The sequence below is a fragment of the Doryrhamphus excisus genome, linkage group LG22, assembly GCF_037039965.1.
Source record: "Doryrhamphus excisus strain RoL-2023G ecotype Guam linkage group LG22, RoL_Dexc_Guam_v1.1, whole genome shotgun sequence".
In the NCBI taxonomy this organism is placed as follows: domain Eukaryota; kingdom Metazoa; phylum Chordata; class Actinopteri; order Syngnathiformes; family Syngnathidae; genus Doryrhamphus; species Doryrhamphus excisus.
The window spans coordinates 12,579,953-12,605,207 of NC_136378.1; the positions used below are offsets into that span (position 1 = coordinate 12,579,953).

Below are 25,255 nucleotides of genomic sequence, written 5' to 3' on the forward strand. Positions count from 1 at the left end.
AGGACTGTGTTTTTATGAAAAGTCCATGACTGTCTTCCAGCATACATTGAGGACCTGGCGAGGAGCGTTTTGCAAAGCAGACGTTTGATCATTGTTTTGACGCCAGAGTTTGTGGCCAAAAGAGGCTGGAGCATCTTTCAGATAGAAACACGCCTCCACTCCATGTTGGTCACTGGAGAAATCAAGGTAAAAATCAACTTATATTACCTTTTGTTAATATAGCTTTATCTGTATTAACTCAGCAGACATTTTGACAGAAGTGGACATGGAGTGGAGGGTTTGACTCATGTACTTTTGTACGTGTGTGTAGGTAATCATGATAGAATGTGCAGATCTAAAGAGTGTCATCAACTATCAAGAGGTGGAAGCACTTAAGCATACAATCAAGGTATGTAGAGGATGACGACGGAAGTGGAGGGTCATGAAATATTGACTGATCTTCACCTCCCATCAGGTTTTATCCATCATTAAATGGAGGGGTCCAAAGAGCAACGAGCTGTCCTCTAAGTTTTGGAAACAGGTGGTCTACGAGATGCCAGCCAAGCGAAGAGAGACATTGTCCAGACGTCAGGTAAATTAAAAATTATTAGGCTCAGTTTTGATGACCCATTTCATGTCATTTCATTGAACTTCATTTTGTTTTATTTAGCTGTAGTGGAGGACTGCGTACTGACGTGCTTAAAAATCACCTACCAGAATATTATAGAAACCATTTTCATTATGATGCAATTTGTCCAACATTGGTCAGCGTGAAGGGATAAGTGGTTAGCATGCAGGCCTCACAGCTAGGAGACCCGAGTTCAATTCCACCCTCGCCCATCTCTGTGCGGCGTTAGCATGTTCTCCCCGTGCATGCGTGGGTTTTCTCCGGGTACTCCGGTTTCCTCCCACATTCCAAAAACATGCTAGGTTAATTGGCCACTCCAAATTGTCCATAGGTATGAATGTGAGTGTGAATGGTTGTTTGTCTATATGTGCCCTGTGAAAGACAGCTGGGATAGGCTCCTGCACCCCCGCGACACTCGTGAGGATAAACGGTAGAAAATGAACGAATGAATGTCCAGTATGATAATATCTACCTACGTATATAAGCATCCACCTAAATTAATTATTTGTCTCCATCAAAACACGACTGAAATTAGTTTTATCGTGCACGTGGGCCTTTAATTTAGTTTTTAAAATGAATAGTTGACTGCACCAGCTTTTTTGTAACACAGTTCAGTTTAAGGCTTTAAGTGATTCATATGCTAAAACTACAATTTGAATATACTTCATACACATACTGCAGGTCGTTAGTAGTAATGAAAAACCATAAAAAGAGTCGAATGAGTGTGAAAATGTAATCTTTTTACGTGCTTTTCTCCCCGTGGATGCAGACATTAACGACAAACAGATGGTCGGTAAAATGCTGACTAAATTTAGCTAATAGGGAGTATGAAATAGGAATTACTGTGGGAAAAATGTGTCCACCTCAGGTGGTATATATGTTTTCCTGCTGCTAAGTACGGAAGGCTAATGACAGGAAAACAAAGCATTCACTGAATCATCACTTAACCAGCCTCGTGTATGCCAAAGTGATGTATAGTCAGTCATGTACAGTACGTGGCATACTTTGCTATGACTGATTTCTACAATGCTTTATCTGTAAAGAATGAGCAGAGTAAAAGTGTGTAGAATGTTCTTCAGCTGAAAGCATGTACAAAACAAAACAAAAAAAGCGACACTGATACATGCTTCTCAAAAGGTTACTGAAGATATAAATGACATGTCAAGATATGAAATATATTTATTTGGAGGCCTAAATCACATTTTCCTCTGACCCACTTTCAGGGAATGGCAGCTCTTTCTGGCTTTTTATGACCGCAGCAAATGAAATCACATTAAACTATGATCTATACCTGATGTGTGTTCAAGCCAAGCGGATGAGTTTGCAGCCGCAAGCCTCAACCAAGGACACATTATCAAGCAGCAGTGACGTAAAAAAACTGTATCACACAACAAATGTTATGGTTCGCATTGAATGACAGAACAAACATTTTGCATGAAAGGTGTAAGGGTATTCAGTAAACCATAAACTATATGGAGCATGATTAGAAAAGAGTGCCATATTAGTCCTATGTTTATTTGATCTACATATTTAGATTCCTTGACCAATTCCTTGGCAATTGTATCCGGAATTATTCCATTATTTTGCAGAACCTGTTGGAAACTTGTCCAGATTTTTTTTCCAAGTCCTCTGACCATTTTTTTGTGGAGTTATTTGTACAAATGGCAAAATTGGTCCCATCTCCCAATGTCAAGGAATCTTTTTAAAAATTCCTGGATCCAGAGAGTGATCCAGATCCGCCTCAAAATTGACTCAGTTCTTCCATATCCCATTTCTGACAATTCCCAAAAATGTCATCCAAATCCACTCTGAACTTTTCAAGTGATTTTGAACACAAACAGATAAACACAGTACGTAAGTACCCACATTTATTTTACCCAATTCCCATTTTTCATTTAGTAAAGTATTAACAATCTGGGGGGGTCATAACCACGGAATGGCATAACATGAGGAAAGCCCGTACGTCCCCACAACAATGCCAAACTTTAGGGCCTTTCCAGGTTGGGATGTACGTAATTGTCTGGCTCATTCATCCATGGAAAGTCAACTTTAACAATGTAAGCCTCAGACCAGTCTTAGACAAATGATCACATTTTTCACAAGAATACTGAACACAAACCATCCGTCTTGCTCTGAAACCCGAATAGCAATAAGGTGGACTTTGATGACCCGCCTTGGCTTCATATTTTCATTACTTTTGGACTTTACCTTTTGCACAAAGGATATTGTCGTCTGTCGACCAATCACTTGGATAATCCTTGGATTAAAGTTAACCCTCCTTGGATAATCAAACATTTGTGAAATGTGTATTATTTGTGTTTCCATGGTAACAGGTGATGGACTCAGGTGAGCAGGGCCTCTTTGGAGACCTGCAGACCACCGTCTCCACCATTGCCATGACAACCACCTCAGCATCCCTGGTGCCTCCGAGTGAGAATCGACATGGACATCATCAGGTCAGCCATTGCAGATGCAGCATATTACTTTAAACCGGCTAGCCGGCGACCACGGTGGACACGACTCTTCCAGCTGCTTCTAATACTTCATACAAGTTGGGTCGGGGAGGTTTTTTTTGAATGGAATTCAGGTTTTAGGAAAGCTACCATTTGTTTTTTTTTATTTATGGACTTGATATCTATTTATAGTCTTACTAATAAGATCATTTTTGACACTGCACCGCTTCACAAGGTCAGTAGAATTTTCATTCCGAGTCATGCTGCATGATAAAAGTTCAAGGAACACTCTGGTTTCTTTCGTAGGTTTCCTTGGCAACAGAGATCCCTGACTACAACCAGATGACCTTGCCTCTCGGAGGGGGTCACATGGCTACAGCAGCCCAAATGAGGCATTTCTGCCGCAGCTATGAGTTTCATCTTCCCCCGCAGCCCTCTGCCTTGTCGCCTCCCCTCCCAACTCCTCCTCCCACCATGCAGTTCTCCACTCTGGGCCCTGGGGGGCGCCATGTCTATTGCAACATCCCTATGACCCTTCTGAATGGACAGGTGGGCAAACGGCACTCTTCATCAACTGGTAGATTCCACCCCATCGGTGCCATTTGACAACTTGATTTCTTTGCTGTCCAAGTTGCCTAAGCCAAGATGACTCATTCATTAAAAAAAATAAATAAATCATAAAATAAAAATAATTAAATACTATTTTCATTTCATTTAAATGTACTGACATTTGAATCCACTAATTTTTAATAGATTTAAATAGATACTTTATTAATCGCCGATAGAAATTCCCATCTGTCATAACGTCACAATGAACGTAATCATTATTTCGTGGGGATGCAAGTGGCACCGATTGGATGGAATGGCCCCCATAGTTTCTTGTTGTGTATCCTTTCTTATCCCTTATGTTCTTGTCTGTGTGCATGTCCCCAGACGTACTTCAACTAAAACCCGTCTTTTCTCCCTAGGGGTTCAGGGAAGTTGACTGGGGAAGAAGAGGTCTGTTTGGATAAAACAAATGTAGAAAGAAAATGTCACCCTCCCTTGCATATGTTTGTATTTGTCATAGATTGGGCTGTAGATGTTTCATGTGAACCCCTGCCATGCTATAGTGGAGGATTTAGGATTAGGATGTAGATTGCAGCCAACGATGGCGGTGATGGCTGCTTATCACCTTGTTGTGTTGTGTGTCTTGTAGGTTTCTCAGAGCAACACACTTGGAAAGAAGGCCGAGGTCCACCTGAACAGCACCTTTGTACCACTCACCAGCAGAGAACTAAGCTCTGATATCTGGTAGAAACATGCTTGGCTGCTACTGGATTAAAGACTACCGCTTTACAAAGAATTTACTGATCTTTGACTGGGGACAGGTTTTTGGACCTTGTACAGACATGGACCTGGGGCCTTTTTCATCCCACGCTATGAACAAAAACTGCTCAAATACTATTTGAACGTGTGGATTCAAAGTGTTTGGACTGCAAACTGATTGTATATTTCTATTGAAGCTCCCACCATGTTCCAGTTGGATCCAAACTGGTGAGCAGAAATGTGCTTGCTCCATAGGTAGGGTAGATATCCCACCTAAGAACAAGCATGGACGTGTTGATTTGTTGACGTGGAGACCTGGAAAAGTCCTTGGAAAAGTGCAGGACATGGAATAGTTTCAGTATATTTGGGTTCCACCGGCCATGGTGTCGTATGAGGGCAACACTGAAAAGAAAAAAATAGTTGATCCGAGACAAGACTACTACGTTTTCTGGACTATAAATCGTTTTGTAGTATAAATTGCACAATGAATGAAAAAAAAAACATACAAGTAGTACTGGACATGGACCAGCTTTTGGAGGCATTAAAAAAAAGACCAAGAACAGATATTTCATCTTGAAATAACAATAACATTGAGAACAGGTAAACTACGTAATCTGCAAAATATGATTTTCTTTTGGGGGCATTTGTGTTCCATTTTTCTCACTTGTTTTTATAAGTTGATGTTGAAACTTCCTGAGAGTCAGGCGGACTACTGGATGAGCAGAAGGTGGGCCAGCGAGGAGACAAGAGACGGGGGTCTACCACGTCCATACATAAGAGTAATCCCACGCCTTCCTGAAGCAGCTGAGGTGAATAATAATAATAATAATACAGGTACAATAATCCCTGATAAAACACAGTTGCACTTGAGCAGAAGCCTCTTTTATGGCTGAAATGGCTTAATTTCTCTCATTATGTCTACAATATTGGGTAATACAAGTGCAAAGGTGACTCTAGGGGTGTTATTTCATGTCTAGAGGGCTCTAATAATGTTAAATACTGTATTTAACATATTTGTATGTATTTTTTATTGTTAATTAATTTAATTATTATTAAAAACATTCCGTTCATAAATAAGAAATCCTACTTATTTTGATCGAGTCTGGGACCAAAAAACCACGATATACAAGAGATTACTGCATATGTTATTTTGTGATTTTTTTTGTCATAATATTATTACTTTATCCTTACAATTTTACAACTTTACTCTCATAAATTCTGACCTCTTTTTCCAGTACGAATTTTTAGTTGTCTTGCAATATTGCACCTTTAATACCATAGACACAACTTCCTTATATTTCCACTTTAATTCTGTTGTATTTTTTTCTTCCAGTGTAGCCCTAATACTCCAACCAAAATGAAATTCAACAATGCAACGCAGTGACTTGCCCACCAAGGACACCTGACATATTTTCTTTAGTTTCATAACAACTTGGAATGTGAGTTATTCTCAGAAAATGTCCGTTCAACGTGGTCTCAAACAACAATCTGGCGACTTTATCAACAGATACATTTATCCTGAGGCTGGTGATCTGAAATGGAATAATTTCAGCAAGACTGTGAAGAGAAGAGAATGACTGGAATTGTAAAAGTAGTCTGCTGATACGTGTGCAAGTCAAATACAAACAGACTTTTTATTTGCTTGACGGAGAGATAAAAATAAAAAGAAGAAAGGAGCCATTTCAGAACAGTCTGCAGGCACAAAGGCTTTTTTCTACTTGCATGATCACCCATTTAGATACAAGAATAGATAGACAGTCATTTGCTATGGAGGGATGTCTTTTCATTGATAGGCTAACAGATTAAAAAAAAAGTGGTGTCTCTCCTAAATGTTTTTTTTATTATTATTTATTTTGTTTTTCTATGTTGACAGTTTTCTTCTTTGTTAAAGTTGGTGCGAGTTTAACCTGAATTAGTTTGAAATGTCTGTTTGTTACAATAATCTCTGTACAGCTTCCATAACGTACAGTTACAGTATATATACAGGAGTGCTACCCCCCCCCCCCCTACAATTTCTATTCAGGGTGTGTTTACTGTCATTCTGTTCCTTTTTCAAGTTGGACCACCAACAAACAGGAAACAACAAACAAGAGCGCCACATCAGATTTCTTCTTTGTGAGCTTTAAGAACGATGATGATTTTTCATTATGCAAAGGTACTGTCATTGTCTTCAGAACCAATGAATTCTGGATATTTGAGATTATTCAATACAAGAGTGAATATTTGAGTTGGCAATATCAAGTCAAGTGGTTGTCTTTATGCTCATTTCTTTGAATATTCTTTGGATATATTGGTTGGAATAATTTAAAGGACAATAAAAGTCATATGAGTTGTTTTTATATACTTTGGATTCCTCATCCTGCTACTGTATATTTTTCCAACTCATCTTCAGTCTGTGTCTATGTTATATCTTCTACTTCTCCTCATTGGTCCGATAACCATCCTGGCTGCAGCGATGCCAGGTTCAAAAGCCGGATGACTGCCTCTTTAAATTTAAGTTCCTACCCTGCAAATTCCTCTTTCCAATTACTGCTTGTCAGGAAATATAATTGCTGTCTAACAGGTTTTCATCCATGGATGGAAGCGCTCGATCATTGCACGGCAACACCTGGATGCACACACGGCTTTCTAGCACACTCGACAGAAAAAAAACTTCAGACAAGAAAATGGTTTCAGCTCCCTGAGAAGCTATTTAAGGGTCATTTGCTTGTTGTGTAGCTCTCAAAAAGCCTAAATCTGATCATACACATATTGGATGACTCACAATGTGCAGTGGCCCATCTCACCTGGCAACTTTATTTCATTTTTGGTTCCTAAGCCGGCGATGTCCCTCTTACGTAACAGGTGTTAGGGTTAGTTGTTTGCATAGAATTTGTGAATACATGAAATACAGCCACATGGCATTTATGCTAATAGTACAAAGCACATTACAGTGTTTCAACCAAAAATACACATTTTTTAAGGAGACCTATGATACTTTTTCCCCTTTTCTGACCAATAAATGTAGTTAGAATGTTGTATTCTTGTGTTAAATGATGACAAAATGTCACGTAATGACTTTTCGCGCATTTGGAAATTAGCTCAAACCGCTCGGTTTCAAAAGGCGTGGTAAAACTCCCCCTTTGTGATGTCACAGAGGAGCGGACTTCCTTATATGGGCGTGGCTGTAAGCCAGATAAGCTCTCTGTCCTCCCCCGTTTATGTTGCTAGCAATGGCTTTACAATTGCTAAAGACGCCACCACCAGGTACAAGTGGTTGGAGTTCCTGATTCCCTACCAAAAGAAATACATTTTAATCTGTCAGCGGAATTTCACACAGGTTTTGTCAACAGTATTGGCCACTATGCAGCTGGACTAGCCGGTGCCTTTCCAAAGGAGGAGTCAGAAGAGCAAGCGGTAAGTAACAATGTATCAGTCCTAACTGCGTTTATTTTGTGTAAGTTATGAAGCAATAACGGTTGTCTGTGTAGCATTATAGAGTGTGCATACAGTGAGCGAGGTTGCTAACAGCCTTTTCCCACCACAATTAGTGACCACATTAGACGTTACTGATGCTGTAGAAAAGCTAACGCTAAAATGCTACAGCTACTTATCATTGAGAGGCGTCTTGAAGTAACCTCTTTTCTTGAGAAACTTCAGACTGTCCGATCTCTACTTGCGGTCTCTCCTATACCTTTTTTCCCAGTGTTGTCAAGTTCTCCAGCACATTGTTCTCTGGTGAGGATGCTGTGGGATGGTGAGGTGGATGGAGGAGGTGGCAGTATTGAGGAGATCAGAGAATTGGGGGGGGGCTTGTGGATGACCTTAAATGTATACAGAAGAATTTTTGAATTCAATTGTAGATGTGGCGTGGAGCCAGTGGAGGTGCTGCAGGATGGAGGTGACGTGAGGACTTTGAAGGGGTTCTGGTGATGATGCAGACGATTGGACGGTAATGGAGGGGTTTGTGATGGAGGCCGACGAGGAGAGAGTTGCAATAATCAACACGAGGTAACCGGGCTGGGAACAAGAATAGAGGTAGTATGGCGGCTGACGGAGAGACGTAGGATATTAACTCATTCAATGCCGGACATTTTTCAAAAGCCGTTCTCCTCCGTGGCAGCCATTTTTGATGATTTTGACTGATTTCTCGAGGCACACAGAATATTGTGATCTTGGACTGTACTGTATATGCCGAAAGAAAGTACAAGAAAATACAAAACAATCAATGTACGGCTTGTACGGTGACTAAAAATTGTGTCATGTTTATATTAATTTGATGCCAAAGATGTGTGTTTGTGTGTGTGTGTGTTTGTGTGTGTGTCAGCAGCTGACCCTGGTGTGAACAGGCCCACTATGTAACACCACAGAGAGAGCATTCTTTACGCTGACACAAACTGCACACACACACACACACACACACACACACACGCAAAGTGAGCAATAGTCACTTTTGTGTAAACCCTCATCGTTACATCACATCATATTATATCATATTGTATGAGAACGTAACGTAACGTTATGTGACCTGACATGGTAACAAAACAAATTGGCGACCCCGCCTCTCGCCCGAAAGACAGCTGGGATAGGCTCCAGCCTATGAGCGGCATAGAAAATGGATGGTATTATATCATAACACATTGTAATGTATTATAGCATACAATAACGTAACACAACATAGATAGCATATTTTTGTGTCAACTCTCATCTTATATCATATTGTATCAAATGACATGATAATGCAACTTTGGCCATGTTGTAAATCATATTTGGATTTTTTTGTTCTATATTTTTCGACTAAAATTTGTGATTCCATTTGTCAATTTTTCAGTTAGATTGTCACCTTTTAAGCAACATTATGAGGGTAAAGGGGGAAAATCCCGATGAAGTTTTCCCCTTCAGTTGGGATGTGTTGACTGAGGTTTTATGCCGTTTTTCTTGGCGCTGTTTAACAAGAGGAAGAAGAAAACTGTTAGTTTCGGATCTACACGCCAAGTGAGAAATCGTGTGAGAGGGGTGAGGAGGAGAAGACGAATTTCAAAATACAGACCTAAAAGAACGAGACTTGTGAACAAGACATTACAACGACTAATGTTGTTTTTGCGCAAAGACGTACAGCAATGTTATAGGATTAAGTGACAATTTGACATACTGAAACAAAGAGGACGCGGTCACGTTTCTAAAAGTCACAGCACTGCCGGCAACAGCCTTGTTGTGAAAGGTCCACCCGGAAGTGGTTTATGATAGCCAAATGGTGGCTTGATGCTGCTAGCAAAACTTGAGAATGGACTCAAGAGGCAAGTCAGTTAGTTTGACGAGGAGAAAATCCGCGCGTCCGTGACGTGACCACAAGTATCAACACTTTCACAACATTATTGGCAGCAATGTCGAGAGAAAACACCACCCGAAGTTTGGACAGCATAGACCTTGCTGCGCTCAGAGTAAGATTGCATTCCTTTACTTTTAATGAAGTGTGCGCGTAAAGTAAATAGTACACGGTGGAGTGTCGCTTTAAATGTTAACGTAACATTTGTTCCGACATTGCTTTTAATGTTGACACTTTTAGCTGCTGTTTGAAAAGGGTGTTGGGTGTCAACTTGTCTTGTGCCTCGTAACACATTCTTAGACACTGTTGTCAGTTTCGTCACTGATTTTACTCCTCACTTTGGATCAGAACAACAAAAATAACCGATTTAAATCACACTTTTGGAACATTTCAGTGCATCTACCAAATCAATAATTATGCCAGCATATGTTTTCAAGTCTGCATCATGTCTGTTATGTCATAAATAATTTTCCCATCTAAGCTTGATTTGAGTATCTTTGGAACACGAATCGCCTGTGGCATATGTAAAGCAAATGAAATGCATGGAAATGAAGCTTAATCCATGCAGCACTTTAAAATATTTACCACTACATATTCAAAACAGCATGAACACAATTAATGATTATGATGGGATACAACTTATTTGTATGTCTTTAAGGGCACAGTTCGTATTTTTTGACATGACGTTGTATGACATCCCCATCTGCAGTGTAGTACATCCATGGTGACTTACCTCTGCCACTTGGTCCCCCGAGTCCAGTCCTGGTTGGATTTCCGTGACAAGAAACGTAGCTCCGCTTAGTTGCGTGTTGTTTTGAGAAGCCAAACCAGCAACTTAACAGAACTATGTTCCATGTCACGGAACTGGGAGCTCATGAGACTAATTGGGGGGTAAGTTACAGTTGATGTACTACACTGTTGATGGGGATGTCAAACAACTTCATGTCCAAAAAAATAGGAACCCTGAAGTCTCACTCATTGTGTTTACTAGAAAATTGCATGAATTAGGTCCCAACCAGCTTTTTAAAACCAGCTCCCAATAGCATGTACAGACGTCCCTGGTTTATTTTGGTTAACTGATTCCAGATCAATATTAATAAATAAAATAGTTTTGGAGTTACACTGTTTACGGCTTTCTAAATACAATGTTACCATTATTAGAGCTTTGTAGACATGAAATAGCACCCCTATAACCACTTTTACACACATATTACCTAAGATAGTAGACACGATAAGCAATAAGAAGATGTAGTAACTCACATTAGAATAGGGAAAGTTCTTTGATGTTGTTGCAGCTTGAAAATAATTTGGTAACAGTATCAATATTGGCAATACTTGGTGTTGGTTTGATACCATAATCGCAGTGTCACCCAACCCTGCATGGCCACAAAGTTAAGAAAGGCATTTTTGTGTAAAGTAACATAACTAAGTTGTTTTTAAACAGTTAATCACACTTTGTTTCCAATATAAGTACAACGTTAACAGCTGCTTTGGTCATAGTCGAAACAAAAGCTCATAATGTCATCCAGATTTGCAATTGAACTTCTTCAGTCTCTTTCCCAGGACAACTCTGCATTGTGCAACTTCAGCCACAACCATGGAACACAGTCCTACCAGACGTCTCTTATTCTTTTTCACCTTTTCTGTAGGATCCAGCAGGTATCTTTGAGTTGGTGGAGGTGGTGGGCAATGGAACATACGGTCAGGTGTACAAGGTGAGTTCCATGTTGCTGACTTTCATTTCAATTGAATGTCGAATGATTGTTATAATTATAGTGGTTATTATTGCTGTATATGATTTAGCCATATTGTACTGAGCAGCCAGGAAAATGAGTGCGACTTTCCTATACACGACGGCCATTCAAAGTCACTCTGTTTACCAAAAATACTCATCAACCACTGAATGTAGTAGTTTCCTTTAATACAGTTGTCTTCAACAATACATTCATTGTGGCTTCGATTGTGGCAGTAAGTTAGTTTTTAAAACTTTTTAAAATCATCTCAATATTCACCAACAGCGTCAGTACGGACACAAAGTTCAACATAATATTTGTGTCACTTCCAGTAACGCATACTTTAGCTACTTCCGTTTGGGTGGGAACACACGCACACACACACACACACACACACACACACACACACACACCGGCACCTTCAGCATGTGCAGCATATTTGAAAGGTCCCACGTTTGGTCCACTTCCTCATGGTGACATGTGCCTGTGCATGCATGCGTGAGTGTTGTGGTTTGTGGTTACGGCCATCGGTTGATGGTACAAATCTCATGATTTTGACTGATTTTTTTTTTGCAGCAGAACATGGAACATTTAAGCAAAATATCAGTTCAAAACAAAGCACAAAAAAACATACATTTCAAGCATAACTTTCACTTTGACACAAATTGAGCCATATGTATTTTCCAAAATGTCAAACATCTCTGCCATTTTTTTAAACAAATCTAACACTATGAACTATTTACTATTTTACTATTTATTCCGCATGTTATTAAGCATAACCTCCTATGCGCTACATGCCTTTTCACTTCCTGGTTGTTGCAGCGCATCGATTTCAATAAAATGTAATTTGCTACCATGTGGACATTTTTTCGGCTTAAAAATGCATCAATCGTGATCTCTTCTATTGTGGAGTTGCATCATCACCTCTTTGTGCCTCTCACACATAGAAAGGACGTAAAAGATGTTTAAATAAGTCTTTGGGAGCGAGCAGTCGGTTGGAAGAAAAATTCTAAATGAGTTCACGAAAGGGGACAAACACAAAGCTAACCTTCATTTTTGTAGTGATGAAAAAAATAGTGCTGTCTTCATCAGCGTGTGTGCCAATACGTCTTTTTATAATACGTAATATTTAATAAATTTAATATAATTATATTAATACGTCTTGTGAACCAACAAACATTTTGGTCTTGGCGAACCTCATCATTCTCGATGTGCCATATTGGAAGTAGTGGCCACTTTTATCACTATTTGAAGCTCAAATTCCTTCCCATCCTCATAATACATGGTCTGTTTGGGGAATGATGATGAAGACATTCATACGGGAGAAGATTTGAAACTGACTTAATCCAAATGAATAATGTAACTGGAGTCCATGTGTAACGAGGGGTTTTTTTTCCTGCGGGTTCAAAAAGTGCTAATTCAGGTCACTTAGTTAATCATGCAGTCTCATTGTATTCTTTGCATCAATGCTCACTTTTACATGTGGTAGTTTTGTGCTGCTCTTTCGTGGGATAAAGTAGCACTTAAGGTATATTTATAAATTATTACTACTTTATGGTGAATGAGATGTGTTTTTCTGCAAAAACAGAATTGCTGCAAATTTGGGGCCTTGAATTTTAAATGGCTAGCGTGCAGGGATCCACAGTTTGAATATTGCGACTTCACTTTTTCCAGACGTACATATGCTGTACGCTTCTTATCAAACTGTTAAAAGCAGTCGAATAATTATAATTTACATTTTGCACTGGCCGATCTGAAGGAGTTTTTAAGTAGAGCTGATAAGAGTGAGATGGATTTTAAGCAAGTTATTGCAAACAACCATGACAGTGAAATAGGTGTGCCATTCTTGCTCAAAAATTGGTTTGGGCATGCTTAGTTTATTTTCTGAAATATTGCAAAATAAGCACAGTAAGCTCCGTCTATGTCCACACAGATTTCTCTTACACAAGGAAACAAAAGTACATAGTTGATCCCATGACTGAAATTCTACAATTTCCTAACCATAAAAACAGGATGTGGAAGAATGGCCCTCAGATGAGGTGACCTAAATAAACTTTGGATCAGCCTAGCCTTATGATATATATGAAATATTTCTTTCTATGTCCCATCATGTGACTAGTAAGCATTTGGATTGTGGTATCTAATGTGATTGATTGTTGTGGCATGTCCAACTAAGAAGACAATGCTAACATTGAAGCCACAAGTCTTCCATGGAATTCCCTCTAATATTTTAGCCCTAGTGTAGCCATATTTCATCATTCCGCTGTCATCTCATTTCTATGAAGTGCCACTTCAATCATTCCGTTACGTTGTAACGTTATTGTCATCGTGGGCCAAATGCACAGTCACCTTATAAAACTGAATCCATTCATTTTCTATACCGGGGGTATGCTGGAGCCTATCCCAGCTGTCTTTGGAACCCTGGAATGCTCGCCAACCAATCACAGGGTGAGGATAAGCGGCATAACAAATGGATGGATGGCATAAATGTCAAAAATTTGAGGAATTACACAAAACCTTTGGAGGATTTTTACCTCAATTATGATCATTATTTTGATCCTAGGTTATTTTATGAATGCTGATTGGACACTGCAAAATGTTCAAACCCCATCAAGCAATCACTGGTTAGCAGTGGGGAAAATTGGTTGAAAATTGCTACAGGCAAAGAGCTGACAAAAATTATTAATCTATAGGATATTTGACTCCAATTCTGTCAAGCAGCTTGATTGGAGGTAATTGAAAATTAATAGGGTCTTTACTTTGAAATAGAGAAATAATCTCTTCATGTTGTTACGTCTGCATCACAGCCAGGTTCTGGTTGGAATCTGGCTGTGACATCGGTGTGTGGAGTTTGCACGCTCTACCTGTGCTGGCTTGGGATTGCTCCAGATGGAGGCTCCAAATGGCCATCGCCGAGTGGATGTTTGATGAAAAGTGGCTCAGGAGTTTGAGAAGGTTGTCCAGAAACCTGTAGGGTGGGTGGGTCAGACCAAGTGATTTTCTTCTTGCCTTCTTAAATATTGTTCCAGGCTAGTTCTGCGGCTCAGAAGGCAGCGGATGGAGCTGAAGGGACCCAACAGAGGCGGGCAAACCGGCTTTTTGGTTAATAATGTGAGAAGACGAGAAAGAAATTAATTGTGACATACAAATTGTTAGTTGTGGATACCAGCATTTTGTTCATGCTCTGGTAAAACTAGCATATTGGCTTTGTCAGCTCACCAAGCTAGTTTGTGGTGATGGTTTGTGGACCAAACTTTGCTTCTGTTGCTGATTAGTTCTGCTCTAAAGTTCAAACATCCACTGCTTCTCGGGCAGCAAAAGGTCATCTGAGATGTTTGGGTTAAAAAAAAAAAAACCTATCCTAGACCGTTCACGATGTTGTTTGGTCAGAGCTAACCAACAAGAACACCTCTTGTTTGAGGTCTTTTGTTTCTCGCAACAAACATATTTGACAAACACAAACAAGTTCACATTGTTGGTCGGAGAATTTTGGGCTACAAAATGAGAGAAACGTGTTTGGATTCTAAGTAGGATCATAAACTTAGACAACAATAGTCATTTTGTGAGATTGTGAAACCTTGGATGATTTTGTGACATTTCATACAGAACATCTGAGATTGTTTCAACTCTGCTCAAAACATGAACAGTTTCATGCAGCCTTGCAGACTATACAACATAGTTGGAGAGACCTCTTCCTGCTAAAGGTCATGTGTGGTTGTTTTGGGTCACCCCGGAGAACAATTGCTGCACAGAAATGACTTTCACTGAGGGGGAACATACTGTGTAGTTCAAGTCAGATGGTTTTAACTAGGCAAGTTTGGATACAATATAAAAATTGACCATGTGACACATAGTTTTACCATCAAATAAGAAAGGGCCGACGGCCACTCTGGCAATAACTACTACTATTACTTTGTAAAGGTTTAAATATTATACACTACTGTTTTAACAAAGCAATGGTATGCCATTGTCATGGCAGTAATTGGTTACAAGCGAATTTCTTTTTAACATAACATTTACATCTTTTACACATGTTCATTTGCTACGTATTTGTTGTTCATATAGCATACTGTATAGATAAAAACCCCATCAGCTGTATTTAGAAGCGTTCCAGTTTTGTCACCACTGATTCATCATCATCATCAGACAATGAACTCCTTGCCCTCTGACCTCCTTATTTATCCAACATTGCTAACTGCCGTTTTTTGCACACAAGGCATGCAGCCCACACGCACACATTGGCAGTAAAGGGTGCATTATGTGCAATAGTAAGAGTCACATGGTAGGAGTATTGGACAAGTTATGTCCCTCAGACAAAGAGCCTTGTTCTAACAGCCTGGGAGTCTTCTTAGAAAAATGTCACATAAAAAAAAAAGTTTCCCGCTGTGAACTGGCGACCAGTCACCCTAGTGAGCGGTACCAAGCGCTACAGAAAATGCATTGAATTTTATTTTGGGAAATTCAAGTTAAGGTAAGAGAAAACACATCGTTAAGCACCAAAAAATACACAACAAATTGAAACCAATATCTAAAGACTGCATCACCTTGAGGCAGATTGGGCTTGTTCTTCTCACTCACCCACTTGTCGTCATTTTCTCTCTCAACGCATGCATGCACACACACACACACACACATACACACACATATACACACACATATACACACACTTATACACACACTTATACACACACTGGGCGTTTCCCTGTTTGTAGAAGGAACTTCCCTTCCGTGCAAGCCACTTCTGTGCCATGAAAGTGTGCGTGCACACATTTAATGTGTGAATTATGATGTTGCAAAGATATAACCCTTTATCTGCTGTGAGATAATACCTCAAAAACTGCAGTATAAATTGAACGAGTGCAACAAGAAGACGTCTTGCGGCCATTGATCAGTTGTAGTAGAGCTTCCTCACCATGCAGCTCACGCAGCTGATGTGTGTGACGTTTGACATCATTGTGAAATATCATGGCCGTACAAAGCTGGCTGGAATGCAATCTTTAAATATGAATCACACGGCCTTCTGCAAATCTTTTTGGTTTCAAGGGTTCCACTTCCGCTTTTTGGGGTGCGACTCATCCCACTGAACTTCTTTTGATTCATCTGATGATTAAAAGAGAACAATCCAAAAAAGGACAACGTTAGGTGAATTGTTTTAATCATCTTATGCAATTCTTTATTTAATATAGCAAAATACATTCATTGGTTTAAAGCAAACTTATGGTGCATGAAATGGAAAAATATATCTTGTAACGCACGTTGGTCTGTTTGTGTTTGAAGTGGAACAGGAGACAGAAAGACAAAGCGGAGCCATGAGAGAGAAAGGCAGGCGAAAGGAAGGAAAGCAGAGGTGAAAGGCAGAGAGTCCAAGTATAGGAGGAAGGAAGAGGGAACGAGACTGATGAAAACTGGAGAAGAGGAAAACAGCCCCCCCCCCGCCCCCCCAGAGAATTAGAGCTTTGTATTGTGCTCATGTCCCTTGTCGGTTGTCACATTTAAAGAAGTCATATTTTTAGTAATTTTAGGAATTATTACTTAGTTCATACTGAACCAAAAATGAAAATTGATCATTTTGAGGGCTGCATGGCGATCAAGTGGTTAGCACGCAGGCCCCACAGCTAGGAGACCTGAGTTCAATTCCACCCTCCCTCTGTGTGGAGTTTGCAAGCCCACAAATCCACCCGCACTGCCATAATGCCCCCCGCCCATCTGCAAACAAAGGCCTGGGGCCCGGTCCCATCACCACAAAATCCTGCAACATCTTCACTGAATCGGGGCCCTGTTTACATTCCAGATTCCAGACTTTCAAATATCTGACATATTAGTAATGTTGAAAGATCTTGATTGAACCATTACCAACATTTAGCAATGAATTGGGAGAAAATATTTTTGGTATTTATTGTCATTTTGTAATGTATTCATTAGGATTGACATTATAGTCTTAAAAATTCCCCTTGCTGATCTTCACGCTTTTTTCTAGTGACGGGACTAATTAGCATCTTTGGAGGAGCTACTGTTGGGGTTTGGAGTGAGACGTAGTTCTCGGTATGTGAATGAGTGGTCCCTGAAGAGTTTAGTCAGTACTGTTTAACAGTCAACATTTCCCACTTCCTGACAGTGTGGAACGGTCTGGAATAATCTCTTAGCAAGGGAATGCAACATGGCCGCCCCCATGGTCGCAATGTGTATTTAAACTAACTTGCGTAGTGACATCCACAGCAAAAAATATCTTGTTAGTCCAAAGTATTTTTGACCTTGATTTGAAGTATTTCATCTATCTTAGATGTGCACCAAAATAATAATCCTACATATATTGGATCAGTCTTGTATAAATTGATACAATCTAATGGAACAAACACTACAAATTAAGTTTTTAACCACAAATTAAGCTTTTAACTCGAGTCTATTGTACATCTTTGGGCATAAACTGCAAATATTAGCAGCACCGTTTTCCTTTCTCACAGTAAATAACTTCCAGGTTCTTGTTGGCTGCAGACAAAAAAAAGAGAGAAGATTGAGGCAGACAGATTGAGAAAAGGACCGAGACATCAACCAGCAAGTGGCAATAAGTGTTTGTCACATTTGTCATTTACATTATAAATGTCTCTATTGTATCTAATTAACATATGTATGAATATATTATAGTAACCTTTTCACTGGCACAATATTTATAGTGTAATGTGATACTCTTTGTGTCAGAGATAGCAATGGTATCTTTCCTTGTTTGTGTGTAGCTTTTCCACAAATATTGAGCATATATATATATATGTGTGTGTGTGTGTGTGTGTGTGATGTATTGGATAGTGTCAGAAAGTCCACAAGCTTCCTCTCATTAATCCTGGCTGAGAGCCGTGTGTGTGTGTGTGTGTGTGTGTGTGTCAGTGACTTATGCATGCCGTTAATAAGTAGCCCAGTAAAACACATCACATTTATAACTTGCGGTGGCAGCACTGTTAGCAGACGATGAGACAGGAAAGACAGGAAGGCCATTTCCTTATTTATCACAGTCAAGTTCATATGCCAAAATTCTGTGCAATTATGGAAATTATGTCAATGTTAGAATGAATAAGGGTTAGTTGGCTTGACAGGAGCTCTCCAATCTATTATAGAAATATATTGTATTTTTTCATAAGAGGAATATCAGCTATCTGTCTATGGCCGCACAGAGATGGCCAAGGGCGGAATCGCACTCGGGTCTCCTAGCCATGTGGCCTGTGTGCTAACCACTCGTCTGCCGTGCGGCCTCTTTAAATAGTTGTTCACATAATTTACTTGTGTAATTTACTTTATACTTGACTTACTGTATTTATTTACTATTTACTTAATGTTAATGTTATATGATTTGTTCATGCTCATTCATTTTCAATGGGAACATTTTCATAGAAAATATGAAACGACACAAAATGTGGGAATATTTTGAAAAATACATTTTTCTTTCCTGTCCCTATTTGCACACAGTTATTGCCAGCATATTTTTTAGTGTCAGTCTAGCGACTGTAAGAAGGACCGTAAGATTTGTCATACCCGCCGGTCTATTTCACACATCCTTGCATGCTTTGAGACCTGTCTCAGCTTAAAGGATCGTAAAGGGGGCACAATATTATCTTGTCAGCCTCCTGACAAGGTATTCAATTTTCCTTTTCACCTTACTCTAATTTCTATACCCTGCTCGTTGTCTCATCCCTGCTTTTATGCTTGACACAATTTGTCCTTTTTGATGGTAAATGAAAACACTATAATGTGAAGACTTAGCCATGAAGTGTGAGGACATTGACCAAAAGAACTGGAAACAATGTAAAATTCCTTTTATGTGCTGAAAAGATGTGTTCCAGGACCACTGCTGATTGATTGAAGTTAACGTTCTCCAATTTTGGATCAACATTTGCCATAAAAATTGCTCTCATGATTTGATTAGATTAAACCCTACCGTTCTCTCTTCAATTACCTTGTGATGTAATCCAGGTTTAAGGCCGAAATATGCCAACTCACAAACATTTATAGTATAAAATGTATAGGAACGCAGCACTAATGAATGATAATGTGAGATGATCCATGAACAGATGGAATGGGAGTCACGCTGTAGCTGGTCACAGCACACAACATAATGTGAAATGTTAGCGCTTGCCAAAAAAACATTATCCATAAAAAAAGAATCAAACCATGGAACTTTTGTCTCAGACCTTTTGAGGCTTATCTCTGTACTTTTAGACATATTCCATCCTGGCCTCAACCTTCTTCTTGCTATTGAGTGCTTTGCATTTTCTGGTGTAGCCATTGCACTTCCGTCATTATGATGTCACTCTTCATGTGTCCTAACAGGGTCGTCATGTCAAAACAGGACAGATGGCAGCTATCAAAGTCATGGAAGTCACAGAGGTAAAATAGCGTTCAATCAGGCTGTATGGTATTTTTTTCCATAGAAATCTACTCTGTTGCTTCCACATAAACGCGACACCTGGTGAAAATATCTTGGATATTTTCCATATTCGAAAACAACAGCAGACAAGATGGAATAAATGAGATTGGGGAAAAAAATATCAGCGTAATTAGGTTGAGGAATCGGGAATTTGCGTCCGTCATTCCGTGTTTCTCTTTTTTTTCTCCAGAATATGTCTGTCTCTGCTCTTCCTTTCCTAATTAACAGTTTTCTTGCCCTCCGCCAAGTCATTAGAGCATAAACAATATTCTGGCCTTTCTGTTCCAAAAGCATCAACACAAGGAAGGAAGAGAAGCACATTCTCTTGTTAATCATGTGGTCTAAAATGTCAGTTCTGTTTTAAAAGTATATTCTATCCTGGTCTGATGTTATGTGTTTGTTTGTGTCTGTTTTGTGGTCTTGCAGCTACATAGTGGGCCAAACAGGTGAGCGGTGGGAGGTTTTCTAACTTTTTCTTGTGCTTACAAATGAGCACAAGAGCACAAATCGGTTATTTGTTTGTTAATAATAGCATTATTATGTTTCAGGAAGGTCGGACATGGACCAGCTTTGATCAAGTTAATAATTTGGGATTATTTGAATTTGTTAGTTTAGGTTTAGTTTCTCAAAAATATCAATCCTTGAAGCAGCTTTAGGGGTGGCTAAAGGTGGAGCCCTATGACATCAGTTTTATTTTAAATTGTGATATGGACATATATACTGTCGTTAGTCCTTTATTTTAAACCAATATTGATAACATTTGGTAGCCAGCAGTTCCTATGTTTCATTAGCATGCTTGCTCTAATCGCAAAACACAATCCAGCCACAGGCAGGGTCCTTTGCGTGTGACATGGGGTTAAAGTTCAAGCTCTACCGTGTCATTTCCCCCCTGCTGTTCGTGCGTACATTTAGAGGGGGTCAGTCGGAGAAGCACCGTGTGGTTTCCTGCTGTCCTGGTTAACATCCACATCCACCTTTTTCACCTCTTCTTCTACCCATCTCGTCTAACCTAGATTTAAGAGTTCTTCAAGTCTCTTCTGGATTTATTGAATGAAAACAAAGACTGCTGTGCAACCCTCCCGTCCAACTGATTAACCCTGATGTGGGGTGTTGAGTTGTCCATGAGCTTCTGATGGAGTGATTTACCTTTGAGGAATCACAGCCTAACACTGTGCCAAACCTCAGCGTGTTTGCTGTAGCGCAATTAACATTTATTCCAAATCAGGGCCTTTTTAGTGCACATTTTTGAGCTGCTGCATGGCTGTTCTGTCTGTGGACCAAACCCTTAGTCCCCTTGAATCTTAATTCTTGATCATACCAAGACCTATTGCACAATGCACTTCCAACTTTTTGGAAAACCGTGTAAGTATGGCCCTTTTTTTGTCCCAGCATGGCTGTATTCCATAAAGTGATCTGACCTAACAAATGGCCAACCTTTACACAGACACATTGTAGCATTTTATATGAAGCCTTACTTTTTAGTTTGAAAAGATGCTGAAACAAGAAAATACATGCGCAATAATAATAAAATAAATAAAGGACATCTTGACAGTATTTGTCACAACTGTTCATACTTGCATTGCAACAATGTATTAGAAGCAGAAGAGAAGAAGAGAAAGAGATTTGCCTGGCGTCCTGTAAACATGAAACTTGGTCATACATTTTAATATTTTATTTCTGTCACATACCAAAGTACAAGGTGATATGACCATACAATGACCTGTATGGGTACCATAGTAAGTGATAGTAATATGAAGTGAAGTGAAGTAATATAGTGATATATATAGCACATCATGACTGGTTCAAGACACTTATAAATTATATTATCTTTATTATATTATACATTATCTTTATTATATAAAGAAATATATACAATTATCCTAATGTGTCTCTTGTGAATAGGAGGAAGAAGAGGAAATAAAGCTGGAGATCAACATGTTGAAGAGCTATTCCCATCATAGGAACATTGCTACTTATTATGGCGCTTTTGTGAAGAAGAATCCTGCTGGACAGGACCACCAGCTCTGGGTTTGTTCCTCTACAATCCATTGCTTATTGTCATTAACATATTTGAGATGTTAGATTAGGTCTGTGTTGTTGTCCCCCCCCAACTATGTCCGTTTATTTGTGTGTGTTTGTCCGACGGCTTCTGCCCACCTAGCTTGTGATGGAGTACTGTGGAGCCGGCTCCGTGACAGACTTGGTGAAAAAGACAAAGGGTAACTGTCTGAAAGAGGACTGGATCGCTTACATCTGCCGAGAGGTGCTCAGGGTAAAGTTACAAACACATTAAGAGCTACAAACACATCACTTTGCAGCCATGTGAGTTCGATTCCCTCATAGTGTGAATCAAGGTGCACTTTTACCCGCCGCATATTTTCCTTTTGCTACTGAAATCTGTTCTTTTTTCATTGGAGGAGTACTGAGGTTGCTGCTTGTAGGTGTACAAAACTGTGGGCAGTGTGAGACACATGAAACGCCCTGTTAGCTATGCTCTTGTGTCTGCGTTTGCCTTCCGGTATCTTCTTTGCAAACTTGATATAATATACATACGTATATCATTTCCGTGAGGTAGGATTCCTTATTTATCAGGGGTTCAAGATACTGTTGTTTCCGTGGATTATGGCCACAAGCTTATGTTAGGGATTATTGTGCCTGTTATGAGATCATGCAAACCTGCTGTATACGTGGCAATCAAGTCTGGTGCTTGTGTGTCTCACTGAACATTACAGGCACATTTCTGACAGCTAGTGACCAGTGTAGTCTGTATTATATGTCACGACACAATGTTTGTATTTGCATACGAGCCATTTTCATGCCTGCAAATGCTTAATTTAGGCAACAAATTCATAATTGGTTTTAACCACAAAACAGCATCCATCCATCTTCTGCCAGTTTATCCGTGGTCGGGTCACGGGGGCAGCAGCCTAAGCAGGGGGGCCCAGACTTCCCTCTCCCCGGCCACTTTGTGCAGCTCCACCCGGCGGATCCTCAGGCGTTCCCTGGCCAGTTGGGAGACAGTCTCTCCAACGTGCCCTGGGTCTTCCCCGAGGTCTGCTACCGGTTGAACACCTCCCTAGGGGGGCGTCCTGCAAACAAGTGCAAAGTTTGAACGTCTGCCAAAACATCAGCGAGACTAAACTGATATGCTTCTTGAAAAACACCTCCTCTTACGTTTACTATGGCATGGAGGGAGTCGCGGATTTTATTTATTGTTTTTCTACACAAGTCTGTGAGATGTTATGGTTATCGTGATGAAAGATGGCAAGATCCTGAGAAACAGGACAGGATATTTGTGTTTTTAGTTGCACTAACAAACCGGGTGCTCCTGTAATACAACCAGTCAACTTAGTGGCAACAATAAAACGAGGATGCTTCTTAGCAGTTAAATGCACGAGGGACAATGGGCTCTGGACTGCCGCCAGTGTCGCCTCTGCTGTCGTCAGCCACGCTGTCTTCATATTGTTTCAACACCATAACATACGCAGACCCTCAGCACATGGTGGAGTCATTGTCAAATTTGGACCCGCTTCCTCTGTTGATTTAACCCCCTTTGAAGAAATGAGTGCGCACACACATACACGCACGACCACTTTAAAACACCGCCACTCGTTAATTTCCTCTCGACTACTTAAACCAATAGTGTCTGGTATTTTCTTTCCTGAAGGGGAAAAGCATCTGAATAAGCTAGAAATACCGTTTCTCTATTCAGTGAATGTTTATGACCTCATTTGTCATCTGACTGTGCGCATGTTTGTCCTCCAGGGTCTTTCCCATCTCCATTCCCATCATGTGATTCACAGGGACATTAAGGGACAGAATGTTTTGCTTACAGAGAATGCCGAAGTCAAACTTGGTATGACACATGGACACATGCACTGTGGCATCTCAAGCACATGCACATCCCTGCAGGCACAACAATACACACACTTGGAATGTTGCGACAAGGGCACAATCACTTTATTGGCTCTCCTATTATGTGTGTTTCAGTGGATTTTGGGGTTTCGGCACAGTTGGACAAGACGATCGGTCGAAGGAATACCTTTATTGGTACGCCATATTGGATGGCTCCGGAGGTCATTGCTTGTGATGAGAACCCCGAAGCCACATATGACTACAGGGTATGAAAGTAAATGAATTAAACATGAATGTGAGTGATTGTTTAATTATATGTGCCAAGCGGTAGAAAATGAATGAATGAATATTATACTGTTGCTCATATTAAAGTCACCGCCATCTCCTGGTGTATATGACTAACTACACGCGGCACCATGTTTGCAGAAATAAATACATGAAATCAGCAATGTTGAGCAGAACTCATCCAGAGGTTTGTGTGTGCACTCAATTGACTATTTTTTTCTTATCCGTCTTGTCAGAGTGACCTCTGGTCTTTAGGCATCACTGCTTTAGAGATGGCAGAAGGAGCACCTCGTAAGACATTTACCACACTATTACTTTTTATCAAATGTATTTTCCCCACTCGGGATTTATCTTGACTGCCACTTCTTCTCTGCCCCTGTCTGAACATTGTGTGTATGTGTGTAGCTCTGTGTGACATGCACCCAATGAGAGCTCTGTTTTTGATTCCAAGGAACCCTCCACCGAGACTCAAGTCAAAGAAATGGTGAGTACGCACACACACTATCTGACTCTATTTCCTTTAAAACATGTTACTAGTAATTAGTTGGTGCAAGTATATTTGGAGTGAGTCTTGGTCAATGGAGCCCCTTATCTTGCCTTCACTGTCACAAAAAAGCATAAAATCAATAAAAGTTATTGCTACTTTTAATCCTAATCGGGGTAGCGCTGCAGATAACATTGATTGAAAATACATTTTTTAGCAAAGTTAAGCCCCAGTTGCTTGAGCAGTACCAGTCCAGGGTGTACCCCGCCTCTCGCCCAAACTCAGCTGCTTTGGTAGCACCGAACAACCACTTAAGACTTTCAAGAGATGCAACAGACATTTTCACAGATTGTCAACTCTTTTGAGAAAAGATTTCCATAATAAGCATCGAAAAAAAAAAGATAATTGTCATAATGTAAAGTTAAAAGTTCACACTCTCATTCCATCTACTCTTCTGTCCTCACGTCTGCTTCACTTGGATACATAATAGATCAACTCTTCAGATTGAACTAGTGGTGTGTTCATTCACTATTCATGTCATGGGAAACCCAAGTTCATATCACAGCCTGAGATAGCTCCAACGGTCTGGGCTATGCAGTTCTATCCAAGACAGCCTTTAGGCTCCAGCACAGCTCCGGGCATACCAATGTATGTTTTGCAGCATTTTAAACATGCTAGGCTATGCTTTTCTGAAACATTGGGAGCCTTGGAATTACTCCTTGATAAAAGTTCAACCTTCAAATGAACGTTTTCTTTTTGTTTAAAAGGTAAGTTCTATGTTTATTTTGTTTTGAATTAATTCTGAGTCATAA

The 25,255-nt window shown here is 39.9% G+C and overlaps 2 protein-coding genes across 10 annotated transcripts in view; both read left to right on the forward strand.

Moving 5' to 3' along the window:
* The window catches only part of il1rapl2 (interleukin 1 receptor accessory protein-like 2), a 205,845-nt gene extending 199,138 nt beyond the window's left edge, over window positions 1–6,707 (forward strand). For 4 of the 6 annotated variants that reach the window (XM_058062860.2, XM_058062863.2, XM_058062857.2 and 1 more), the window contains 7 exons: window positions 41–186; window positions 311–388; window positions 455–571; window positions 2,941–3,063; window positions 3,367–3,609; window positions 4,029–4,059; window positions 4,259–6,707. In XM_058062860.2, the coding sequence (XP_057918843.2) occupies window positions 41–186; window positions 311–388; window positions 455–571; window positions 2,941–3,063; window positions 3,367–3,609; window positions 4,029–4,059; window positions 4,259–4,347 (827 nt within the window). In that variant the 3' untranslated portion in view covers window positions 4,348–6,707. The remainder of the gene's footprint in view (window positions 1–40; window positions 187–310; window positions 389–454; window positions 572–2,940; window positions 3,064–3,366; window positions 3,610–4,028; window positions 4,060–4,258) is intronic. The other 2 variants (XR_009120848.2, XM_058062858.2) reach the window with 2 other exon arrangements.
* Window positions 6,708–9,421: 2,714 nt separating this feature from the next.
* LOC131110175 (traf2 and NCK-interacting protein kinase) overlaps window positions 9,422–25,255 on the forward strand; it is a 34,033-nt gene continuing 18,199 nt past the window's right edge. Inside the window, exons 1-9 of one of the 4 annotated variants that reach the window (XM_078788360.1) lie at window positions 9,422–9,788; window positions 11,225–11,388; window positions 19,723–19,779; window positions 21,722–21,847; window positions 21,981–22,091; window positions 23,585–23,675; window positions 23,810–23,940; window positions 24,196–24,250; window positions 24,365–24,443. In XM_078788360.1, coding sequence (XP_078644486.1) covers window positions 19,747–19,779; window positions 21,722–21,847; window positions 21,981–22,091; window positions 23,585–23,675; window positions 23,810–23,940; window positions 24,196–24,250; window positions 24,365–24,443 — 626 coding nt within the window. In that variant the 5' untranslated portion in view covers window positions 9,422–9,788; window positions 11,225–11,388; window positions 19,723–19,746. The remainder of the gene's footprint in view (window positions 9,789–11,224; window positions 11,389–19,722; window positions 19,780–21,721; window positions 21,848–21,980; window positions 22,092–23,584; window positions 23,676–23,809; window positions 23,941–24,195; window positions 24,251–24,364; window positions 24,444–25,255) is intronic. The other 3 variants (XM_058062995.2, XM_058062996.2, XM_058062997.2) reach the window with 3 other exon arrangements.